This window comes from Hyperolius riggenbachi, chromosome 8 (genome assembly GCF_040937935.1).
Source record: "Hyperolius riggenbachi isolate aHypRig1 chromosome 8, aHypRig1.pri, whole genome shotgun sequence".
NCBI classification, from domain to species: Eukaryota; Metazoa; Chordata; class Amphibia; order Anura; family Hyperoliidae; genus Hyperolius; species Hyperolius riggenbachi.
The window spans coordinates 97,367,324-97,391,837 of NC_090653.1; the positions used below are offsets into that span (position 1 = coordinate 97,367,324).

The 24,514-nt window shown below is 41.8% G+C and overlaps 1 protein-coding gene across 1 annotated transcript in view; it reads right to left on the reverse strand.

Annotated features, from left to right (window-relative positions):
- Positions 1-22,682, reverse strand: part of LOC137528274 (sodium- and chloride-dependent neutral and basic amino acid transporter B(0+)-like) — a 77,567-nt gene extending 54,885 nt beyond the window's left edge. The window contains exons 1-3 of the mRNA XM_068249567.1: positions 22,568-22,682; positions 10,818-10,983; positions 4,405-4,536 (exon numbers count right to left, since the gene is read on the reverse strand). Coding sequence (XP_068105668.1) covers positions 4,405-4,536; positions 10,818-10,983; positions 22,568-22,630 — 361 coding nt within the window. The 5' untranslated portion in view covers positions 22,631-22,682. The remainder of the gene's footprint in view (positions 1-4,404; positions 4,537-10,817; positions 10,984-22,567) is intronic.
- Positions 22,683-24,514: the final 1,832 nt, after the last annotated feature.

Below are 24,514 nucleotides of genomic sequence, written 5' to 3' on the forward strand. Positions count from 1 at the left end.
TTGAAGACACAGAACACAGGCCTAACTAATTCTATCCCTGTCAGCAGCACACTCTCCCTGATCTACGTAGCACAGAAGTGAAGCACAGAAGCGAAGCCCAGACAGCAAAATGGCTGCTGTGCTGGATTTCTGATAGGTAGGTAGGTGTGTGTGTGTGTGTGTGTGTGTGTGTGTGTGTGTGTGTGTGTGTGTGTGTGTGTGTGTGTGTGTGTGCGTGCGTGTGCGTGCGTGTGCGTGCGCGTGCGCGTGCGCGTGTGCGTGCGCGTGTGCGTGCGTGCGTGCGTGTGTGTGTGTGTGTGTGTGTGTGTGGTGGGGGGGGGGGCAGGTGTGAGGGATTGCAGATTGGCTGCCATGTATCTGCTGACTCTGAGGTGAGGGGTCAGTTTTTGGCTCCATTATAATGTATAGGGAGTGGGTCGAACATGCCATAGGTTTGCAAACAGACGCGAACAGCCGAATCATCGTTGGGAACTGTCCGCCAGCGAACAGTTCGTGCCATCTCTAACAACAACTAACTCACAAACTTCTCAGCAACCTTGACCATAATCCGATATGACTCAGTTCAATTTGGTGGATCCTAACCACTAAGTAGCAAACCATTTTTAATGAATCCCCTCCAGGTTTGCTAGCTTATGTATAACCACCTACCCTACAAAAAAAACAACTTTTTTTTTACAGCTGTGATAACCAAACTTCTGGCAGCCTAGACTATATGTACTGCAGCACAAACACACACTTGTATGAATCAGGGAAAAGGGGCGCAAGAGCCCTTATGTAAAAAAACAGCGCTGCCATAGGCACCTATTATAAAAGTTGTGATTTGCAGCAAACAAGGACATTCAGGCGCATAGCGTTGCCTGCTATCGGGCGCCTTCAGGCACTGAAACTTTCTAATGACCACGATATGTGGCAAATAAGGTAAATTTTGGCGCCTGGAGGTACCCGATTTGTGTCAAAGAAGGTAAACTTTGGTGCCCAATCTATAGCGAGCTTGGCAGCCACTAAGCAATGTCACAATTTGCATATCCGTATGCCTTGGCACCCGCGTTTCTATCGGGCACCTCTGGGTGCTGAAATTTAGCTTCTTTGCCGCTAATTGTGGCTTTGTGCCGGATGCCCAAATTTACTGTCTTTGCCGCAAATCGAAGCTCTGCAACAGAGGGGGGTTAGGGTTTAGGCAAAAGGGTTAGGCGCAACCAGGGGGTTTAGGATTAGACACCTATTGGGGTCGTCTTAGGGTTAGGCACCACCAGGGGAGGTTAGGTTTGGGCATCAGAAGAGGGAGAATTCTGTGTGAGAGTAGGGATAGGTTTAGCCATAGTAAAATATCGGTAAACATCTATATATATAATTCAGTAAGTGCCTCAACCGTCCAGCAAGAAGAAGAAGTACTTTGCATGAGAAAATTTATGCGTGCTCAAAGACCAAGTTTGAGGCCTCCTTTCCACGGACTGTTGAGCTGTGTGCTCAGCAAGCAGTTACCAGGCACAGGTAAGAAGTTATCAGGCAGCAACAAGCAGTTATCAGGCAGCAACAAGCAGTTATCAGGCAGCAACAAGCAGTTATCAGGCAGCAACAAGCAGTTACTAGGCAGCAGTGAGCAGTTGAGAGAGTTTGAGAGGCATTTCACTGCCTATCAACAGTCTGTGGAAAGGAGGCTTAACCCTAGCAAGTCTGGCTTTGCAAATCTGGCCTAATTGACTATTCATGAGGCAATGCTCATGCAATTATGCATTTGCTTACGCATCTCAAATTATGCAGGGTCAAAAAACCAATACTGCAAAGCGGTCGTGGAGCAGTGCTTTTCAGCACTGCTAGATTTGGGCGCAGCGAGTGCCGCCATAGACTGTAATGGGAATCAGTCTATAGCGGCGCTCAGTGAGTAACGTCAGCGCCGTCAGAAGACGGAGCCAAAGTTGCTTAAAAAACACAATAATTCGACCTCCAGCAATCGCTGGAAGCCGAATTATATCATTCCCCCACTATCCATGGCGGCCTGGAGGGGGAATCTATCTATCTATATATATAATAGAGTAAGTGCCTCAACCTTCAAGCAAGAAGAAGAAGTAGTGCCCTGCCCCCAGGGCCGGTCCAAGCAAGAAGAAGGGGCTGGTCCAAGCAAGAAGAAGAAGTAGTGTCATATCAAACCAAGGGCAAAGAGGGATAATTTGCATATTCAGTAGCAGTGCATTGTGGGTAACCACAAATGTTCACTTATAGCTGAATTATTGCAGATTTGCTTCTATTTTAAGAAGGAAAATTACACCAAGCTTTGCTTTTTTTAGTAGGAGGGCTTTTTGGTCCCTTTTATCCCCCTATACATTCTTAGTAATTTAGGTCACCCTGAGCTGCTTAGTTACTCTGTTGTACTGGTCCTAGCCCTATCTCATACAGCCATAGCAATCTCTGCTGTGAACTGATGAGGACTAAAAGTCTGAAATAGGCTGTCACATGTGGGTTTGATATGACTGTGTAAAATTTAAAGCTATAGGGCCTGATTCACAAAATGGTGCAAACTGTTAAGCATGGGTGTGCTAAACAGTTAGCACGTGAAGTGCCGTTTATGGACTTTTGTGCGTGGAAAGTGCTGTGAATTGCGCAATTGCGGTCTTTTGCGCGCACAATTTGCGAAGTTGCGGACTTTTGCGTGTGCAAGATTTGTGGCAAATTGCGCGCGCAAAAGACCGCAATCACGCAAATCGCGGCACTTTGTGCGCGCAAAGGTCCGCGAACGGCACTTCACGTGCTAACTGTTTAGCACAACCGTGCTAAACAGTTTGCACCGCTTTGTGAATCAGGCCCATAGGCTTGCTTGACTTACCAAGAGTGAAAAGGAATAGTTTGCATATTTAGTAGCGGTGCATTGTGGGTAACCACAAATGTTCACTTATAGCTGAATTATTGCAGATTTTCTACTGTTTTAAGAAGCCAAATTAAACCAAGCTTTGATTTTTTTAGTAGAAGGTCTTTTTGGTTCCTTTTATCCCCCTATACATTCCGAGTGGTTTGGGTCACCCTGAGCTGCTTGGTTACTCTGTTGTACTGGTCCAAGCCCTATCTCATGCAGCCATATCAATCCCTGCCATGTACTGATGAGGACCAAAAGTCTGAAACAGGCTGTCACATGTGGGTTTGATATAGCTGTGTAAAATTTAAAGCTATAAGCTTGCTATACACCAGTGGTTCTGGATGCTTGCTTGGATTACTAAGGTTGAAAAGGGATAATTTGCATATTTAAAAATGTTTACTTATAGCTGAATTATTGCAGATTTCCTTCTGTTTTAAAAAGGCAAATTACACCAATACAGTGGGGAGCATTGCAGGAAGTGACAACAGTGGAACGCACAATGGAACACGGAAGAGGTGAGGCATCCCCGCCCGCTGCCTCTTACTAATAGTGGCGGCTGCTACTGTGCTTAAGCAGGAGGGGAGCGCACATGGGGGACACAGGTGAGGCAGTATGGGTTCCTGCTGAGCTTAAGCTGCAGGGAGAATGCACATGGTGGACCCAGGTGAGGGGGGGTTCCTGCTGAGCTTAAGCTGGAGGGGGAGTGCACATGGGGGACCCAGGTGAGGGAGGGGGGTCCTGCTGAGCTTAAGCAGGAGGGGGAGCGCACATGGGGGACCCAGGTGAGGGAGGGGGGGTTCCTGCTGAGCTTAAGCTGGAGGGGGAGCACACATGGGGGACCCAGTTGAGGGGGGAGTCTGACCCCCCTCCCCGCCACTGTGCCCAATACCTCCTTCCTGCCCTCTACCCCCTTATGCGGCATATGCTACGCTGCGGGTCGGCTAGTAACCAATATTTTACTATTGGAATCCAGCAGTAGAATATCACAAATTTTAATGATATTCTACCAGCTGCAATCCCCTGCGCTTTTTTCCAGGCACCTTTTTTTCTGTATTCCAGTCAGTGAGCAGATATTATGAATGTGTGTTTTTATACAGTGGGAGAATCTGTGGCAAGATCTGAAAACTGCTGTTCACAAACTCTGTCCATCTAATCTAATGAACTGGAGCTGTTTTGCAAATAAGAATGGGCAAGGATTTCAGTCTCTAGATGTGCAAAGCTGGTAGAGACATACCCTAAAAGACTGGCAGCTGTAATTGCAGCAAAAGGTGGTTCGACAAAATATTGACTCAGGGGGCCGAATAATTACGCACACCCCACTTTGCAGTTATTTATTTGTAAAAAATGTTTGGAATGATGTATGATTTTCGATCCACTTCTCACATGTACTCCACTTTGTATTGGTCTTTCACGTGGAATTCCAATAAAATGTATGCATGTTTGTAGCAGTAATGTGACAAAATGTGGAAAACTTCAAGGGGGCCGAATACTTTTGCAACCCACTGTATATTTAGCATCAACAACAATAAAGGAACATGGTAGAAAATCTCACTTACCCTGGAACAAGGGTGCAATCCTCCATATTTCAATGGGACCAAGACTGGCAAACTGGCCTAGAGAACATTCCAGAAATAACAGAGGTAATCCAGCCACAGCCAGCATAATTATATATGGTATGAGAAATGCCCCTGAAACAGAACACAGCAGGTTAATTGTGGCAACGCTGGTTACAACAGTTTGTCTGTGAACTTCATTGTGTACCTAGTATCTACTTTGTGACATCTATAGTGACAATGAAGATTATCTCATGCACTGACTAAAATATGAACAATAATGTACTTAGACTGATAGGATGTTCAGGGAACAGTGTGTACATCTGACATATGGCCTGATAACAAGAACAAATAGATTCAGACATTCCTTGCACCAACTCAGCCATGGAAGAGACAGAGAGTGATAGCAGCATCCTCAGCCATTGTCAGTGCTTGGCTTCACAGATATTCCCAGACATGCCCAGAACACCTAATGTGGTGATTTATGATTCTTACCTTTTCTCAAGAGAAATGGGAAAATATAATTAAAGGACACCTAAAGCGAAAGGGATATGGAGGTTGCCTGGCAACGTCTCTAGCTGATCTTTCTGGCATCAGTAGTGCCTGAATCACCCACCTGTAACAAGCATGCGGCAAATCCAGAAAAAAATGCAGTCAGACACCTGATCCGCATGCTTGTTCTGGGTCTATAATGAAAAGGATTAGAGGCAGAGGATCAGCAGGACAGCCAGGCAATTGGCATTGTTTAACAGGAAATAAAAATGGAAGCCTCCATATCCCTCTTACTTAAGGTGTTGTTTAAAGCTTGCATAGATGCTTAATTATCACCTGGAATGATTGTTGGAGATTATTATTTTAGTTGTGATGGCTGTACAGACATACTGCTCTGCTAAAACTGTGTGTCCTGCCCTGTTATATGGGGAAGTGAAGTAAAGGGGAGGGGGTAACAAGATGTCAACTTACTCCATATGGAATGGAAAGATTTCTGAATTTCCCAGAGACACAGTAGTAAATTATGACAGCAGTTCCATTTGGAACGCTAAATGAGGTGGCAACCAGGGTGGTAACTGGGACACTGCGCCACATTCACTGCAGTTGATCTTGCACTTACCTTGATGAATCCACTCCCCACCCTCTGTGTCACTGTGTTATAAGGTTGGTGCACACCAAGAGCGCAGCTTAGCGCTTTTCAGATCGCCAGCACTTTGAAAAGCACTTGGCTAATGTTACCCTATAACAGTGATGGCTAACCTTGGCACTCCAGCTGTGACAAAACTACGAATCCCATCATGCCTCTCCTTCTCCGGGTTATGCTTAGAGCTGTCAGAGTATTGCAATGCCTCATGGGAGTTGTAGTTCCACCACAGCTGGAGTGCCAAGGTTAGCCATCACTGCCCTATAAGTTGTTCTAAAATAGCAAACATGTTTTTTGTAGTGATACTGCTTGAATGATTTAAAAATCGCTCTGAAAAAAGCTTCACAAAATCGCTATTGCTAAGCGCTAGCGATTGCAGTAGCAATTTTGGTGTGCTCTAGCCCATAGATGCATTTAGCACAAGTTAAACCCAGCATTTGGGACCCACTGCAAAGGTATCTAAATAACTTAAAGGGTGCATCTGTAGTCCAATTATAATCTTGGACGATGATGGTTGCTTAGTAATACCTTCCATAGCCTTATGTTCAAACGCAGAATCAAAAGATAAGTGAATAATTATATGCATATGCTAAAGAAATCCCAATAACAGCATTCATAATAATGAGTTCATCATGTTGTTCCTATGAATCTAATGATTCAGGTGGCTTCATGGTAGGGCTAATCCGGTCTGGAGATAATTCCCACAATTCAGATGCTTCCAAACGTGATCAAAACTTTACGAGAGCTTTTTAGCATTAGAAGCCTCATTCAATACAGAAAGGTAATATCTGAGCACTCAGATTACTAAGAATTTACATCCTGCTTTAGATATGTGCCTGGATTTCAGATTCAGCTTTAATTGCCACACAAAAACCTGATTTTGCAATAATTCACATATGTTCCCTTCAAAAAGGAATAAAACTTAACTTTTAATTAATATCACAGCATTTAGGCTGATGACAGCAGCAGCTCCATAAGGCCCCCATTGGAGCTGCTGTCATAAGCCTAAATGCTGTGATACTCTGTTGATAATGCTTTAATAATGTATATTGCACCCTAGCACTAGGGATGCTCATTCGGATTCCGAGGAAATGCAATTTCCACATTTCCGATCCGATAGAAGTGCGGTAGGCGGATTTCCGCTCGAAATTGCGGAAATTTCCGCCGACTTTAACATCAATTTACTCAAAAACTATAAGGTATTTTTGAAAAAAAAATTTCATCTTGTTCACAAGATTCTGTTTAATAAATCCTGGAAATTTGGTGTGTCTAGGTCTTATGGGGCTTTGCTATTAACCGCTAAAGTCGGCGGATTTGTACTGTAATGTAAAATGCAGAAAATCCACATTATCCGATATGCGGTAATTTTAAGCCAATCGGAAGACTCGGAATGAATAAACCAATCAGAGAATGGGGATTAAGGTGGAAATTTCTGCATTCTCTGATTGGCTTATTCATTCTGAGTCTTCTGATTGGCTTAAAATTACCGCATATCGGATAATGCGGATTTCCTGCTTTTTACATTACAGTAAAAATCCGCCAACTTTAGCGGTTAATAGCAAAGCCCCCATAAGTCCTAGAAACACCTAATTTTCAGGGTTTATTAAACAGAATCTTGTGAACAAGATAAAACACATTTTTTCAAAAAGACCTTATGGTTTTTGAGAAAACCGATGTTAAAGTCGGCGGAAATTTCCGCAATTTCCGGCGGAAATCCACATCAGAATGCGGAAATTGGTAGCGGAAAGCGGAATCGGTAGCAGTAGCGGTAATTGGCAATGGCGGAATGCGGATTTTCCACGAAATCGGAAATTGGCATTCCGACCATCTCTACCTAGCACTGATGCACTTTTGCACTGTACGTTTTCCCTTGATAAAGCTTCCGCTAGGAAGTGAAATATGTCGGGTTGTTTATGGTGGGGGGTCTGTGTAATGGATTATTGATATATTCTATATGATGTTTAGGAAGTAGTAGGTTACTCCCTGATATGCAACGTCCACAACAATATGACAGCTACCTATTAGAAGATTTTAATGTAACATTAAAAGTTAAGTTTTATTTCTTTTTGAGGGAACATCAGCTTTAATTGCCCCAGTTATTAACAGTCTTGTGCAAATAGAAAAAAAAACAGCAATTTTTCAATCTCAGCTAGTTACATCTGGTTCAGAGACTTTGAGTAGCTTAATTGGGGTAAAACAAAAAGACAATAGTGGGCCAATTATAGGCCCCTAAAGGAAAGCAAGGCCTTGACAAAGGTTGTGTTCATCAGTTAGCTGTCCTTGACAATGGTCAGTGTATGGTGGGGAGATAACTCATTGAATAGGTTTCAGCCTCTAGGATTCTGTTTGTGAGTGAAGGGAAAGTGAAGTGAAACTCCCCCCCACCACCACTGTAGATGAAACTACTGCTATGTGTTTGTATGGTAACAAGTATTTACATACTAACACTATATACTTATGATATGTATGGTATGTTGTAGTGTATTTGAGTTGGAATATGAGTGTTAATGTATGTATAGGAAACAAGCAATATCCTGTCTATGGCTTCCCTGGAGACACAATCAAGGGAGGGAATGGGGAGATTTAATTGTAAATCTTGGAAAACATTGCCTAGTTTCTATACTGTCATATATTGGCATATTTGTCTATTGCCCCCATTTTCCTCAGGCACTGAAAGGGGGCTCCCACCACTGTTATCACACTGTTGCAAGCATTTTTCACAAAAGTGCAACGCTGACCCATTCACTGCAGTGAATGGGATCAGCAGCACAATGCACAGCAGCGCAGATGGCGTGTGGACACAGGCATTGCATTCCGATCGCACAGCCATCTGCGCTTGCAAGTGTGAATGAGGCCTGCTCACTCTCTCTGTTTAACTTTCTCTGTTTCTGCACACTTGCACTTTTTCTGTAACAACCTACTCTCTCTGCTTTGTTCCTATCGCACTCATTGTTTGTACATATGTACCATAATCATAGTCTATTGTCCTACCACATTATTATGTATTTATATTGCACTAACATCTTCTACAGCACTTTACAAAGTATATAGTCATGTCCCTAACTGTCTTCATTGGAGCTCACAATCTAATCCTCCCATAGTCATAGTCTAATGTACTACATTATTATTATTATTATTAGTAGTAGTAGTAGTAGTATTATTATTATGTATTTATAGAACACTAACATGTTCTGCAGCACTTTACAGCGTACATAGCAGTCACAGACTGTCCTCAGAGAAGTTTACAATCTAATCCTACTATTGTCATAGTCTGACGTCCTTCCATATTATTATTATTATTATGTATTTAAGGTGCACTGACATCTTCTGCAGCATTTTACAGAGTACATAGTCATGTCATAAGAGGAGCTCAGCTCACAATCTAATCCTATTATATTCATAGTCTAATGCCCTACCATAATATTGTTATTATGTATTTATATAGCACTGATTGTATTTATTTTATAGAGGAAGCTGCTTTTTTTGTGTTGGCAGTAAATTTGCCCAGTATGGGGCCCACAAATTTCTCAAGCAGCCCACAACACAAGCTAAATTACTTCTGTAAATACTGGTAAAATCGTGGTGCATTGTCTGCAATTTTAATGGAGATTACTGGATCAACCTCATAGGGCTTGATTCACAAAGCGGTGCAAAGTGTTTGCACGCTGGTGAAAAGGCCCTTATCACGCCTAAACTCACTTTAGGCATGATAAGAAGAAACTCGCGCGAAGTTACCATGCGTACGCGCGTACGCGCGCGCGCAGCACCCGACACTTCGCGCAAAGCTCCCATTAAGCCCTATGGGACTTTGTGCGCGCGAATGCGCGTACGCGCGGTAACTTCGCGCGAAGAGCAGGAAAAAGCGGTGATAACTCAGTGGTGAAAAGGTCATCACGCCTAAAGTCTTTTAGGCGTGATAACTGGGTTATCACCGCTTTGTGAATCAAGCCCATAGTCTGTTATGCTCACCCCAGTCTACAGCTGATTTTGATATTAAACCCGTTTACCTACCAGGAAGGTGTTGGGATGTGGGAGTAAACCTGAAAGAGGAAACTAAACCTGCTTATAAGAAATCCACACAGACATGGAGAGAACATACAATCTCTTTGAACATACATGCAGCTCCCCTTTGATCAAATTCTTTAAAATAAGATAAATAACATTTGTTGTATTAAAATCACTCATTGTTATTTAAGAGGTATTTAAAGTATACCTTAAAGAGAAACTCCAACCTAGAATTGAACTTTAGCCCAATCAGTAGCTGATACCCCCTTTTACATGAGAAATATAATGATTTTCACAAACAGACCATCAGGGGGCGCCGTGTGACTGATTTTGTGCTGAAACCCCTCCCACAAGAAGCTCTGAATACCATGGTACTCTGGGCAAACTGCTACAATGTAACAATGTTCAGAGACAGGAATTAGCTGTTTACAGCTGTCTCTAACAGCCAAAACAGCTAGGAGCAGCTACATAACCTGCCCACAGTAAAAATGTCACCATGTAATAAATGTCAGAATGTAAATTGGGGAGAGGAAAGATTTTACAATGAGAAAACACTGACTAAATCATTTATACATAATTATGGTAAAAAATGAAGCACTTTTTTTACTACATTATTTTCACTGGAGTTCTTCTTTAAGTCACATGTGACACGATGATATAGACATGTGTATCTACAGGGCTAAGCATACCAATAACTAGGCTGTGTTTCTTTTTCTTTTTTTGTCTGAAAATGTTAACCACTAAGGTGTGCAGCTGACAGTTTCTCTCTATTTCGACACTGTGAGCTTTTTATCTCTTTCCTGTTCTCAGAAGCCTTTACTGCCAAGAAAATGTTTTATGGCAATAATTCCTCAACAGTGAGGGTTACGTTGTAGTCCAATCCAGTCCCAACCCAAACAGAAACTGTCACTTGCATACCTGATGTTTAACTCTTTCAGGCACAGAAAAAAAAAAGAAGGCAGCATAGTCATTTGAGTACCTGGCACAGTACATACACATGTTTATCTCATTATGTCACATGTCCCCTTGGATGACCTTTAAATCAAATTATTACTAAAACTAGTAATCAACAAATATGGACATTTCTGTTTCTCCATAATTTCTTGTAAAAATGTTACATTTGCATACAGATGAGAGTATTGGGTAATATATATGGTCATGAGAACACATATTTTTGCACAGATAAAAATACTTGCAAAATTATACCGGCATGAGAAAACACATTGATATTTTAACCATCTCTATTTCCTACAGGTAAGATTTGCTGTCATATTACCTCCACCATGCTTAAATGCAAGGTACGGAAATCTCCAGACATTTCCGAGACCTACTGCATATCCCACCAGAGACAGCAGGTAGTCCGTTTTGCTAGACCAAAATTCTCGCTCTACTTCCTGATTGTTGCTCGTCTCCTGGTTATTACTTCCCACACTCATGTTATCCTAACAGAAGACGACAGTGAGAAGATTTTAGTATGACATAAAACTTTGAAAATAAAAAATTCCTTTAGGCACAAATTATTGAAAGAACTACCAATGTGAAAAATGTTAATATTTAAAATACATTCATATAAAAGGTTGATTTCTCCCAGAGTAAAATGCACCATCAAGTTCTTTTTTCATGTCACTGTCACCTACAATAGGTGGTAAAAAGCTGACAGATTTCCTATTATCTCCTCGTGGGAAATTCTCAGTGCTCCAGGAAATTTGAGTGCCCACTATTGGTGGAATATCAACTTTAAGGGAAAATATGCACACCCGTGGCACCTGAAAATTATTTTTTTATTTTTTTTTTCAGAAGATTGGAACAAGGTGGTTAAAGGACACACGAGACGAAAATACACTAATGAAATAAATGTTTGTATCTATCTTCCATGGTTTTATTTTATGTTTCAAACTTCTTTTTAGGTTTTAACTGTTTTATTGTTTTTGCTCAATGACACATTCGTAGAAGTATGCCATAGCTAAAATCTATTAACTATTGACCCTTTTTTATCTCTTTCCTGCTCTCAGAAGCCATTTTCTGCTAGGTGGTTAAGGCTAGGTGGTTAAGGTGGTTAAGGCTAGCCGAGGGGGTAGGTGGTTAAGGTTAGGCATCAGTAGATACAGGGTTCGGTACAGGTACTAGTGAGCTGAAAAAAAAAACCTTGTTTCTACATCACCAGTCACCCTTTTTTCCTCGTTGCCCTTTTTGCATTAATGTTATTCTCAATATTTCTTTACAAATCACTCCCTATAAAGGATCTATAGAAAGATATCATCCAGCTTCCCTATTTGTTTGCAAACTATTTTGGAAGTTTGACAGTGTCTCCTCTCTCATCTCTAAATCTCATCTCACTATATGCCCCCTCTACCCCATTCCCTCTTACCTCATTACTTATGTATCCTTCAACCTTTCTCTCACTAAAGGCATCTTTCCATCCACACACTTAAGCAAGCCCTCCCCTTCTCTTCCAAACTACTTGACTTCACTGTCACAGGGACTCTGACTTAGTCCATCACCTCACAGCTAATTCTCTGTTTGACAATCTCCAATCTGGATTCCATCCCAGCCACTCAACCAAAACTGCCCTACTCAAAGTAATTAGTGGGTGTCAGGACACCTTCTGAAAAAGGACACAGGGAACAGAAACGGGGAGCCCAATGGTGCAGTACGTCAAAACAATCGGGTAATTGTAGTAAGTGAAAATCTACTCACAAAGGTGGGTTGCAGAGGGGCAACCAACCGCAGGAAGCAGGTGCAGACAATAAACCCGACTCCACACGGGGAGGTCACCGAGAACCTGGATGCGGTCGCACTCCTTGGGTAAAAGAAAGGGGACAGGTGTCCACCGTGGTGTACACCACGCGTGGTCTGTCTCCACCCCTCAAACGGGACACGTATGGGGGTACAAGTTGCACTAGACAATTGTAAAGAGGCGCCCTAATCGTAGATAAAAGCATCTAAAAACAGTTTAAAATTGACAAAAACGTATCCACCTAAAATACAGCTACTGTATTAGAGCTCTTGGTGCTTCTAAGTGCCAAGAGCTATGATATCTCAAATGTTAAACTATATAATGATTTAAATACATGTGTGACATTGATGTTATAAATGTATGTACCCTACTAGTACTGGTATATTGAGGAGGAGTCTTGTTTTTGCTGATGTAGGCACTTGTATTTGCCTGAGGAAGCGGGCTTGGACCCGCGAAACGCGTTGTCTGTGCTATAACTAAATCTTTTGATTATTACAAAGATTTGTCGTCATTGAGGTAAGCTACCTCACGTTTTTGTCAATTTTAAACTGTTTTTAGATGCTTTTATCTACGATTAGGGCGCCTCTTTACAATTGTCTAGTACTCAAAGTAATGACCTGGCAACTGTTAAAACTTAAGGCCTTTGCTCTAGTCTCATCCTCCTAGATCTCTCTTTTCCGCTTTCGACACAGTGGACCACCCTCTCCTTTTGTGCTTCTGTAAATAAATAAATAACTGAAAATATCCTATGAGTAAATGGAATGGTCCAAAACCTGACAGATCTGTCTGCCTTTCACTATCTAATAATAAGTGTCAGGGACATAGGGAAAAGGTAATTTATAGTGCATTTTACTCAGGGATAAATGTATGTATGCACTTTTTAAAAAAATTAAAATTTTTGAAATTGTCCTTTAAGTGAAAACAATTATTTGAGAGATTTTGCTGAACAGTAAATACCACGAATATGCAAATTTCTGCACAAGAGAAACATGAAGTGAAATCCTCAACATCAAACTAGGCTTTGCCAATCAATTTACCTGTTAATTCAGCAGCTCCCTAGATTCAATTCGCTGCAATCACTTCCTGTTTCTGTGGTACAGAAATTTATATATTCATGAAATTTTCTGTTCAACACAATCTCTTACCTAAAAGAACAGATGATGGGCTTGACTCATCAAGCTGTGCTACTAAAGCAGTGCAGCTTAATGAGAGGAGCGCGAGCTCAGCGCACGGTATGCTGTAGTATTGCAACATAGCGTGCTCTGGTAACTTACGCATGCTCCTTGTTACTAATGGACGCTCCATTCATCTCGCCCTGAGCCTTGTTGGGTCCAGTGGCTTTAATGGACGTGATCCCAGCTTTTGATTGACCCAACAAGCTGCCTGTCAAGTCACTACTGCAGCATAGCGTGTGCTGAGTTTGCGTAGCTCTTATTAAGCTTCGCTGCTCCAGCAGCACAGCTTGATGAATCAAGTCTGATGTGAGATAATCGCATCTTTGCAGCATTACATGTAGCTAAAATCCACTAGTCCTCTGATCCTCGGTGGTACTTGTTATCTTGCCCTCAAATTGGTCTTATGCTAAGCATACACAGCTCGATTTTGCTGCTCAATTCTCCCGCTTGATCGATTCCCCATTCAATTCAACAGGAGATTATTTTATCTATCGCTCGTTTTTCTTATCTTTTTGCATTGTCCTCAATGTGGAATCCAGCAGGGAAATGATCGGGTGGGAGATCGGACGTGTCAGAAATGATCTATTGAGCCATCTAAATGGCTCAGAATCGAGCCGTGTATTCCCAGCATTACATGTCCACATTCTACCAAAGTCTTAATCTGTCACTCTGTTCTCTCATAGCAGTCTATGTAACTCTACCATTCATCTGGTAGTGCGTTCTGTATGTACATGCAAGGGAAAAGCATTGTCCTAGAAAAAAAAGTAATTTTCAGGAAGTACTTTCAGAGTTTCTTCAGTGTGGTAATTAACCCTGTTTTTGCTTTTTATCTACGAAGGACTACCGCTACAGCATCCTTCCTAGCTGCAAAATGACCAAAGTAGTACAAAGTACAGTACTTTGTCATCTGTCAGCATCTGTCACTTATATAATGATGATCAGTCTAATGACTAGATAACCTGGCTCAGATTTTAATATTATAGTCACCATGTTCTCCCTGCCATATGAGAGATCCAATAACGGTACATCTAAAGGAGAATTCCACTGGCAGGCACCTGTTATAAATGTCAAGTACAGTTGATACGTAATCTGACTTCCAATGTCCATGATCTATGTGTAGTATGATATGGTAAAGTAAAGATTCTAATTATGCAGATATAGTAAAAGCTTAAAGGGCTTATTAATGTATGTCCTTGTCAATTTCAGATTTTCCAGAAGGGTATATATACTGTACATTGTAGTCTGTACAGAATTAAATAAAATTTATGTCTCTTTATATCGCTAATGTTTTTTGGTGGGTTAGGTTTTTCTATGTACTTTACTATGCCTGTTAACTTATACATCATACACCAGTCCAGCTAATAAGCATTACATGCTAAATAGAAGAACATGACAGGGTTTTGATCATCTAGCATCATGGAGGTATAAAACACAGTAGAAAGGGGTAACAAGCAGTACCGTTTTTATATAAGTTTGTTAACCTCCTTAGCGGTAACCCCGTGCTGGACACGGGGTAAGCCGCCGGAGGGTGCCGCTCAGGCCCTGCTGGGCCGATTTTCATTTTTTTTTTTTTTGCTGTACGCAGCTAGCACTTTGCTAGCTGCGCCTGCACTCTGATCGCCGCTGGCCCCCGCCCGATCGCCGCTATCTGATGCGGCGCGCGGCCCCCCCCCCCCAGACCCCGTGCGCTGCCTGGCCAATCAGTGCCAGGCAGCGCCGAGGGGTGGTTCGGGACTCCCAATGACGTCCCGACGTCGCTGACGTCGGTGACGTCATCCCGCCCCGTCGCCATGGCGACGGGGGAAGCCCTCCAGGAAATCCCGTTCGTTGAACGGGATTTCCTGATCGGAGATCGCCGAAGGCGATTGAAGCGGGCGGGGGGATGCCGCTGAGCAGCGGCTATCATGTAGCGAGCCCTGGGCTCGCTACATGATTTAAAAAAAAACTGCTGCGCTGCCCCCTGGCGGAATTTTTCATACCGCCAGGGGGGTTAACAGATAGTATTTCAAACCCACATATTGGCGACCGCTATAGCACCATTGAAGAGCTTTTGCAGCAGCTTGAAGGGAACCTGAAGTGAGAGACAAATGGTGGCTGCCATATTTATTTCCTTTTAATACAATACCACTAGCATGGCAGTTCTGCTCATCTTTCTGGTAAGTAGGTTCTGAATCCCACACTTAAAACAAGCAAGCAGCTAATGTTGTCAGATTTGTATTAGAAACATTTGATTTGCATGCTATGGCTAAACGTTTTAGAGGCAGATGATCAGCAGGGCATTCAGGCAATGTGCATTGTTAAAAGGGTTACTTGAGTCAAAATCAAAAATCAGTTTAACTTACCTGGGGCTTATTGTAGCACCCTGGAGTCATCCTGTGCCATCCTTCCATCAAGCAGCGGCAACCCCCTCAAAGCTGGCCAGTCCCGCAGTAGCGCAAGCGCAGGACGCTCCCAGAAGCAAAAGCGCGATGCGGAGGAGGGTAGGCGGTCAGCTTTGTGGGGTTGCTGCTGCTTGCTGGAGGGACTCGAAGTCTTGAACGGATGCCGTGGGCACAGAATGACTCCAGGGGGCTGCAGGAAGCCCCAGGTAGTTTAAACTGATTTCTCATTTTGACTTTAGAGTTCCTTTAAAATATATATATATATATATATATATATATATATATATATATATATATATATATGCCAGCCTCCATATCCTTCTCATGTCAGTTTCCCTTTAAGGAAGATTCAACTGGGGCCCTCTGATTGAAGGTCCCAGGTGCAGTGATAACCTCTGCATTCTCTATTTCTATGTTATTAGTAAATAGGACTCAAACTGGTGCTCAGTTGCTCATATCTCTATGCTAACAGCTTATTATCCCTGGCATTTACTGTAAAAAGAAAATGGCTTTCATGTGACTATTGAATGGCTCAACTGTAAGTTTATTAAGTGAGCCATCACTTGCAGGAATAGCATGCCCTGAGATCCACTGCAAAATGTTTAACAACTGTATCCCAAGTTGATGAATAATTCCAGAAAAACAAAACAAAACAAAAAACATACTGAAGAGCAGAAAATGCAATGCAAAAGGAGTTTTAACAAAATGTCAAAATGACAAATGACAAATGACAAAATGACAAAATGACAAAATGTACTCTAAAACCTAGCTTGTACTGCTACATAAAATAAAATAGCCTGGAATACATACAATGTACTCAGAGAATCTTAAAATAAGCGTTACAGCAATTATGGATTGTATCCAATATGCCTATCCTACGGCGTATTGGATGCAATCCATATTTGCTCTGGCATTCTTATTAATTCTTTAAATGTATTCTTTATGCAGCCTAGTCTATTTTAATATACAGTATGAGGGGAACAGAGGAGCCAAAAGAATAAAATCCACTAAATTTTTTAAAAACATAAATAAAAAGGAGGTAGTGGTGGACTTACCTCCTCAAGTAAACAAACTGTCGATTTCAAAAGTGAAAAGTTTTACATATACCCATTGTGCAACGCGTTTCACAGGCGTAACCCTGCTTTATCAGGCAGTAAAAAAACGTAGTATACAACAGCTGCAGATTAGTGTAACACTAAGCACCTCTGTGATATTTTAATATATAGCAGCAATCAAAGCTAAATGTTTAAAAAGCTGCAAATTACACATCCTGCTTAGTACACAACCTGCCTGGTACATAATTTGCCTAGTTTATGGGCAGCACGGTGGCGTAGTGGTTAGCTATGTCGCCTTGCCGCGCTGGGTCCCTGGTTCGAATCCCAGCCAGGGCACTATCTGCAAAGAGTTTGTATATTCTCTCCGTGTCTGCGTGGGTTTCCTCCGGGCACTCCGGTTTCCTCCCACATTCCAAAAACATACAGATAAGTTAATTGGCTGCCCCTAAAAAAATTGGCCCTAGACTACAGTACTTACACTACATAATATAGACATATGGCAATGGTAGGGATTAGATTGTGAGCTCCTTTGAGGGACAGTTAGTGACAAGATAATATATATATACTGTACAGCGCTGCGAAATATGTCGGCGCTATATAAATACTAAATAATAATAGTAATATTCAGATTCTTAGTAATCAATCATACATAAGTGTATAACACCCTTGGAGTCAGGCAATAGTTGCACTTATTGCCTTCATTGATGCTTATAGTGATGCTTTGGCTATCATTTGGATATATCTATGTATTTGTAAATAAATCTATGCTTGCATGGATTTGATATGTATATCTTCAAGATCTACGAATATATTAAAGTTACGATGTATCGTAATGGAGATAAACCTGGACCAAATGTACATTCTTGTTCTCTTCTTCTCATCTTTCTTCTTCATTCTTCTTTACTTCTATTCTTTTTCACTTACTTTCTCTTTCTAGCTCTCTCTTTTTGGTTATATAATAATAACACATAGGGGCGGTTACACTCCTATTTCTTTAAGTTTAAGATAAACTGCTACTTAATCAATTGTATCTTTAGCTGTGTATTGTAACACCAAGAATAATTGATGACAATGTTGAAATTGTTACAAGCTTTGTTAAACAAAAAATTTCAATAAAAATAATTGAAAAAAAAAAAAGCTGCAAATTGCCATTTTGTTCTGTGTTCCTATATTTATTCCATTTCTATATTGTTGCCTGGCATATTCCGCAAGCATCACACTAAATCTGTAACAGGTAGGTATATGCAGTGATGAGGTGGGTTCACTGAACACAACAGGTAGGTATATGCAGTGATGAGGTGGGTTCACTGAACACAACAGGTAGGTATATGCAGAACTGGGTATTACAATGTGCACCTGTCCCACACACAGGTAGTCACTGAATGTGCTTGGCCTGGCTGGCAGTGGCACACACACAGTATGAATTAGCAAGGGTGTCTATGCAACACAAGTGTCCATGAGACACACAGGAAAAAAAAATAGATCACAAGAACAAGATTAGCTCTCAAAAGAGCTGTTGTGGGGTGCTATTTTAGCAATAAGAATCAGCCAGGAGCAAGCTAAGAAGCCTACAAGAGCCTAAATAATCTTTCCCTATGGGAGTCTGCCAGCATCTGTCCCTTCTCTAATTAATGCAGGCATACAAGCCTTTTATAATGGGGAAGTGGCTCCAGGAGAGAGTGTAGCCTGATTGGCTACAATGTGCCTGCTGACTGTGATGTAAAGGGTCAAAGTTGACCCTAATGGTGCACTATGGGGGCGAACCGAACTACCGGAAAAGTTCGCCTTACATGGCGAACGCGAACGCTGGGAACCGTTCGCCGGCGAACCGTTCAGGCCATCTCTATTAACAAGTAAATTATCGTTTACACTTATTTTACCATAAAAAATTTGTTTTCATACGCATAATGCTTAAATATCGTTTTCAACCTTGTTCTATTGGAAATACGTCGCTTTTGGTATTAACTCTGTTTTTTACACTTATAATGCGTTGATATAGTTTTCTAATATATCGCTTTTAATATTACCGTTATTTTAAGATTTTTAATGCGTACGTGATTGTAAGGCTATCTATTCTAATATATATATATATATATATATATATATATATATATATATATATATATATATATATATATATATACCTTTTTCTATTTATAATATTATTAATGTGTATGTGATTTTAACGCTATTTATTCTATTACAAATATATAAATTATTCTATTCATGTTATTTATAGTGAAGTATTTTAAGGTTTAAATATATTATTGTTTATATGTGTGTAAGGGTGTTTGTGCAGTGGGGAAGGTAAGGGTTAGGCATGACCAGGGGGATGGTTCAGGGAGGTCTTAGGATTAGGCACCACCAGGGGGTCTTAGGGTTAGGCACCACCAGGGGGATCTTAGGGTTAGGCACCAACAGGGGGGTGGTTAGGGCTAGGCACCACCAGGGCGGTGGTTAGGGTTAGGCACCACCAGGGGGTGGTTAGGGTTAGGCACCACCAGGGGCGGTGGTTAGGGTTAGGCACCACCAGGGGGGTGGTTAGGGTTAGGCACCACCAGGGGCGGTGGTTAGGGTTAGGCACCACCAGGGGGGTGGTTAGGGTTAGGCACCACCAGGGGGGTCTTAGGGTTAGGCACCACCAGGGGAGGTTAGGGTTAGGCACCACCAGGAGGGTCTAGGGGTTAGGGATAGGTACAGGGAGGGTTCTGTGTGAGAGTAGGGATAGGTATAGTTACAGTACCATATACACAACCAGGGGGGTGGTTAGGGTTAGGCACCACCAGGAGGGTCTAGGGGTTAGGGATAGGTACAGGGAGGGTTCTGTGTGAGAGTAGGGATAGGTATAGTTACAGTACCATATACACAACCAGGGGGGTGGTTAGGGTTAGGCACCACCAGGGGGGTCTAGGGGATAGGGATAGGTACAGGGAGGGTTCTGTGTGAGAGTAGGGATAGGTATAGTTACAGTACAAGATTTGTACAATACACAATTTATTAAATTATGTATATTTACACCAAGGGGGGGGGGGGGGTCTAGGTGTTAGGGATAGGGATAGGGAGAGCCTACAGTTAGGTATAATTGCAGTAAAATACCTGTAAAATCTACCATTGTATTACTATGCCTAATACAAGTGTACATATCGTTTTTTGTTACAGACGCTATTTGACGTTTCATTTCTGAATTCGTTTGTTGTTATAGACAGTATTTTGCTGTTTCATATCCGTTTATTGAACCGATTTAGCACTATATTTTATAAGCTATAAACGAAAAATGTTGTTTTACATTACAACTTATAATTTCGGCTATATCCTGCGCCCTTCTTTCCAGATGCCCTTTTTTGATACACGCAGGAAAGGTGGGTGGGGGGGGGGGTCACAGTAGCAGGTCGCACTTACAGGCAGAGGCAGGTTTTATAAAGATTGGTGCCTCACTACGTTTTTTTTTTTTTTTGCGGGGGGGGGGGGGGTGCATTCTCTATCTCTATGTTATTGGTAAAGAGGTCTCAAACTGGTGCTTAGTTGCTCATATCTCTATGCTAACTGCTTATTAACCCTGGAATATTCTCCAGAAAGAAAATGCCTTTCATGTGACTATTGAATGGCTCAACTGTAAGTTTATTAAGTGCACTGTATATATTAAGTGAACTGTAATAACTGTAAGTTTATTAACTTGCAGGAATAGCATGCCCTGAGATCCACTGCAAAATGTTTCAAAACTGTATGAGTAATTCCAGAAATAAAAAAACAAAAACAAACAGCAAAACAAAGAAAAAGCATATTGAAGAGCAAAAAATGCAATGCAAAAGAGGTTTTATCAGAGACAAAATGTACCGTAAAACCTAGCTTGTACTGCTACCTATATTAAAATAGCCTGCAATACATAAAATGTACTCAGAGAATCTTAAAATAAGCGTTACAGAAATTATGGATTGTATCCAATATGCCTATCCTCCGGCGTATTCATATTTGCTCAGACATTCCTTTTAAAATTCTCAGAGTACATTTTATGCATCCGAATCTATTTTAATACTGTATTTAGCAATCAAAGTTACATGCCATTTTGTTCTGTGTTCCTATATTTATTCCATTTCTATATTGTTGTCTGGCATATTCCTCAAGTATTACACTAATTCAGTAACAATGTGTAATGAATGATGAGAATGTGTAAGGTACGGTACATATAACTATGCAGCAGATGCAACTTTCGCTTTCTAGGAGGCCTATTTACAGTTAATAGAAATGTAAATTTAAATCGTGTCCAGGCAGCTACAGCATACATCATGGAAGTAAAAACATCACCCACAACCCCTGCATGGGGAAGGGCAAAGCTAAGGGGGCCCGTCACTCTCTATCCATTCTCTATCCCCCATTTATGCAAAGCAGTGTTTATGCAGCGCCACTCCCTCTTCTGCACTCTGGAGCGCATCAGCGCCTACCAATTTTACCGGATGCATGTCGCATAACATCATCAGGGCCTTGCGGAGGACAGTTGGTGCATATTGCCATGCTGCAGAATGAAGAGGAAGGCGTGGAGCAGCAGTGACATAAATAAATATGTGCTCACTGCACTGCAATCATAAAGCAGAGCCCGAGGGGAAAGGGGGGGGAGGGTCACTGTAGCAGGCCGCACTTATGGGCAAAGGCATGTTTTATAAAGCCTGGGGCCTCACAATTTTTTTTTTTTGGGGGGGGGGGAGGCTGGGTGCACCTTAGCAGTGTTGCTTGCAAATTTTTGCCGGTCATTTTTGCACCGAAAATGCTATTTTTTAAAACTTTGCAAAAATAGCTTTCATTACATAAAATTATATGTTTGCCGTGAACATTTCTGCCATGAGAATGCAGATAAATCTATATTGTTGCTATTACATTTTTGCTCGAAAATTGAACTTTCTTCTCCCGAAAATGAATGCAAAAAGAATATTAGCATTTTTGCTCATCACTGCACCCTAGTTATGCCTCTGCTGTATATGTACAAAAGTTGAATCAATTGGCAATAGAATGCAGCAGGACAGGGAGGTAGACCCATCACCAAGGATAGCAGACAGCAACTAGATCCAAAATAATAAGGGTTGGAAGTGTCATTGTAGTAGTTTGTAGTACATTGAAAAAAGAGTGACAAGAAACTCATGATAAAATTTAAAGGACAACTGAAGTGAGAGGGATATGGAGGCTGCCATATTTATTTCCTTTTAAGCAATACCAATTGCCTGGCTTGCCTGCTGATCCCCTGCCTCTAATATGTTCACCCATAAACCCTGAACAAGCATGCAGCAGATCAGGTGTTTCTGACATTATTGTCAGATCTAACAAGATTAGATGCATGCTTGTTTCTGGTGTTAATCATACACTACTGCAGCTAAATCGATCAGCAGGGCTGCCAGGCAACTGGTATTATTTAAAAGGAAATAGATATGGCAGCCTCCATATTCTTCTCACTTCAGTTGTCTTTTAAGGTTTGCTGCAGAATGTGATGACAAGACTGGATAAATGTAGATTGTTGATTGTGGCAAATTAAGACCCACTCCCCTGAAAATCAATATAAAACTTTGTGTTATTTGCAGGGAAACACTGTAGCATAGAAAGAAAAAAAATCACCCTGCAGGTTAAATACAACATAATAAATGCAAAATAAATGCAGCAAAAGACTGTACAGAAGATGTATCACAATGACTTACATCAGCTTGTTCTTCCTTTTTCCGGCAACATTTAAAACACTTTGGTAGAGCTATGTTCCCCATGTCCAGACTGAAGTTCTGCAGTTTGTAAGCCACCTGCTGTAACCTCTGTGTAGTACTGTCAGGGAATGATGTGAGCTTTAATAAGAGTCTCTAGTATATAATTAAGGAGTGTAACAATTGACTCCCTGTGATTACTCAATGGGCTTTAACAGTACATCCAGCCGAGTTCACGACTATGCAAATATTGAAGTTGAATTACCACTTAAAGACTTTCAGCTCCATGCGCTGAAACAATAGGGAAGTATCACTTTTTTTCCGGGAAAGACTAACTTTTGTCATAGGAGCCCAGATGTTGCTTTACTTTGAATGAGTTTCTTTCAAAATTTACTGGCAAAGCTTGTTTGAGTACTTAAACTTTATGTTAATTCTTCAGTTCTGTTACATCCTTAAGACTTGTACACATGATTTATGATCCAACGTCAAAATGAGCAGAAGGTACAATGACAGGAGTGAATCCTTATACCAACCAATTAAAGATGTATGGAATGTCAAGAGATCAGACATGCAGGTAAATATTGACTACATATTGAATCACCACCAGGGCCGGATTTGTACCTTTTACCGCCCAAGGCCCACTATCACCAGCTGCCCCTCGACCAACAGAATCCTAAACTCCCCCCAAACTTGGAAGGGATTAGACTGTAGGCTCCTCTGAGGACAGATAGTGAAGTGATGGCAGGAATTAGATTGTAAGCTCCTTGGTGAGCAGCAGATTCGTTAAGTGACAGGCAGCTCAGAGATCACTGTAAGTGCGCGTTCACTGCCCATTCATCCCCTGAGTGCCAGATCCGGCTGTTGGTAGCTGTCCACCACTATGTGCAAACTCTATGCAGCAGGACCGATGTTTGGCTGGCTAAATGCTACTGCCACCCTGCTGTGATGGACAGCTGGAAGCATTTTGTAAATTACCCTCGGACTATAGCATACAGGCAGTGGTGGTGTTGGCACAGTTACTGATGATAAGGAAAATGTCTGAGGGAAAAAGTACACCAATTGGAGGGGGCAAGGCCAGTATTATTGCATGCTCTAGTGCTGTCCTACAATGCACATCCACCAATGTAAAATCTAACTACATGGCACATTGTGGTGCCAGAGGAGATCCAAGATCAAATGACACTTAGATTAAAGGGGCCTGACGCCATATTGGAAAGGATCCGATGGGCTAGCGACAGCCCAAATGCATCCACAGAATGGGCCACATGCAATTCACTTTTTCTCCTATGTTATTTCCAAGGTGATATGTCACACCTTAACAATACAATGCCTTTTAAGGCACCAGCAAGCAAGAAAATACTTATTATTTTGACAGTACTTTTCTACCTACTTTTTAGTACTTTTTCACTTGCAGTGCTAAAAAGTTATTTTAAACAGAAGATGAAAATTGTCTTCTAGGAGAAAAAGTGAATTGCATATGGCTGAAGATGTGAGTGCATGGTGCAGTGTGGTTCCAGAGGAGATTGGAGTGCATGGTGCAGTATGATTCCGGAAGAGATTGGAGTGCATGGTGCAGTATGATTCCGGAGGAGATTGGAGTGCATGGTGCAGTGTGGTTTCCGGAGGAGACTGGACTCGGAGTGCATGGTGCAGGGTGGTTCCGGAGGAGATTAGAGTGCATGGTGCAGTGTGATTCCAGAGGAGATTGGAGTGCATGGTGCAGGGTGATTCCGGAGCAGATTGGAGTGCATGGTGCAGTGTGGTTCTGGAGCAGTTTGCAGTGCATGGTGCAGTGTGATTCCGGAGTAGATTGGAGTGCATGGTGCAGTGTGGTTCCGGAGCAGATTGGTGTGCATGGTGCAGTGTGGTTCTGGAGCAGTTTGGAGTGCATGGTGCAGTGTGGTTCCGGAGCAGATTGGAGTGCATGATGCAGTGTGGTTCCGGAGGAGA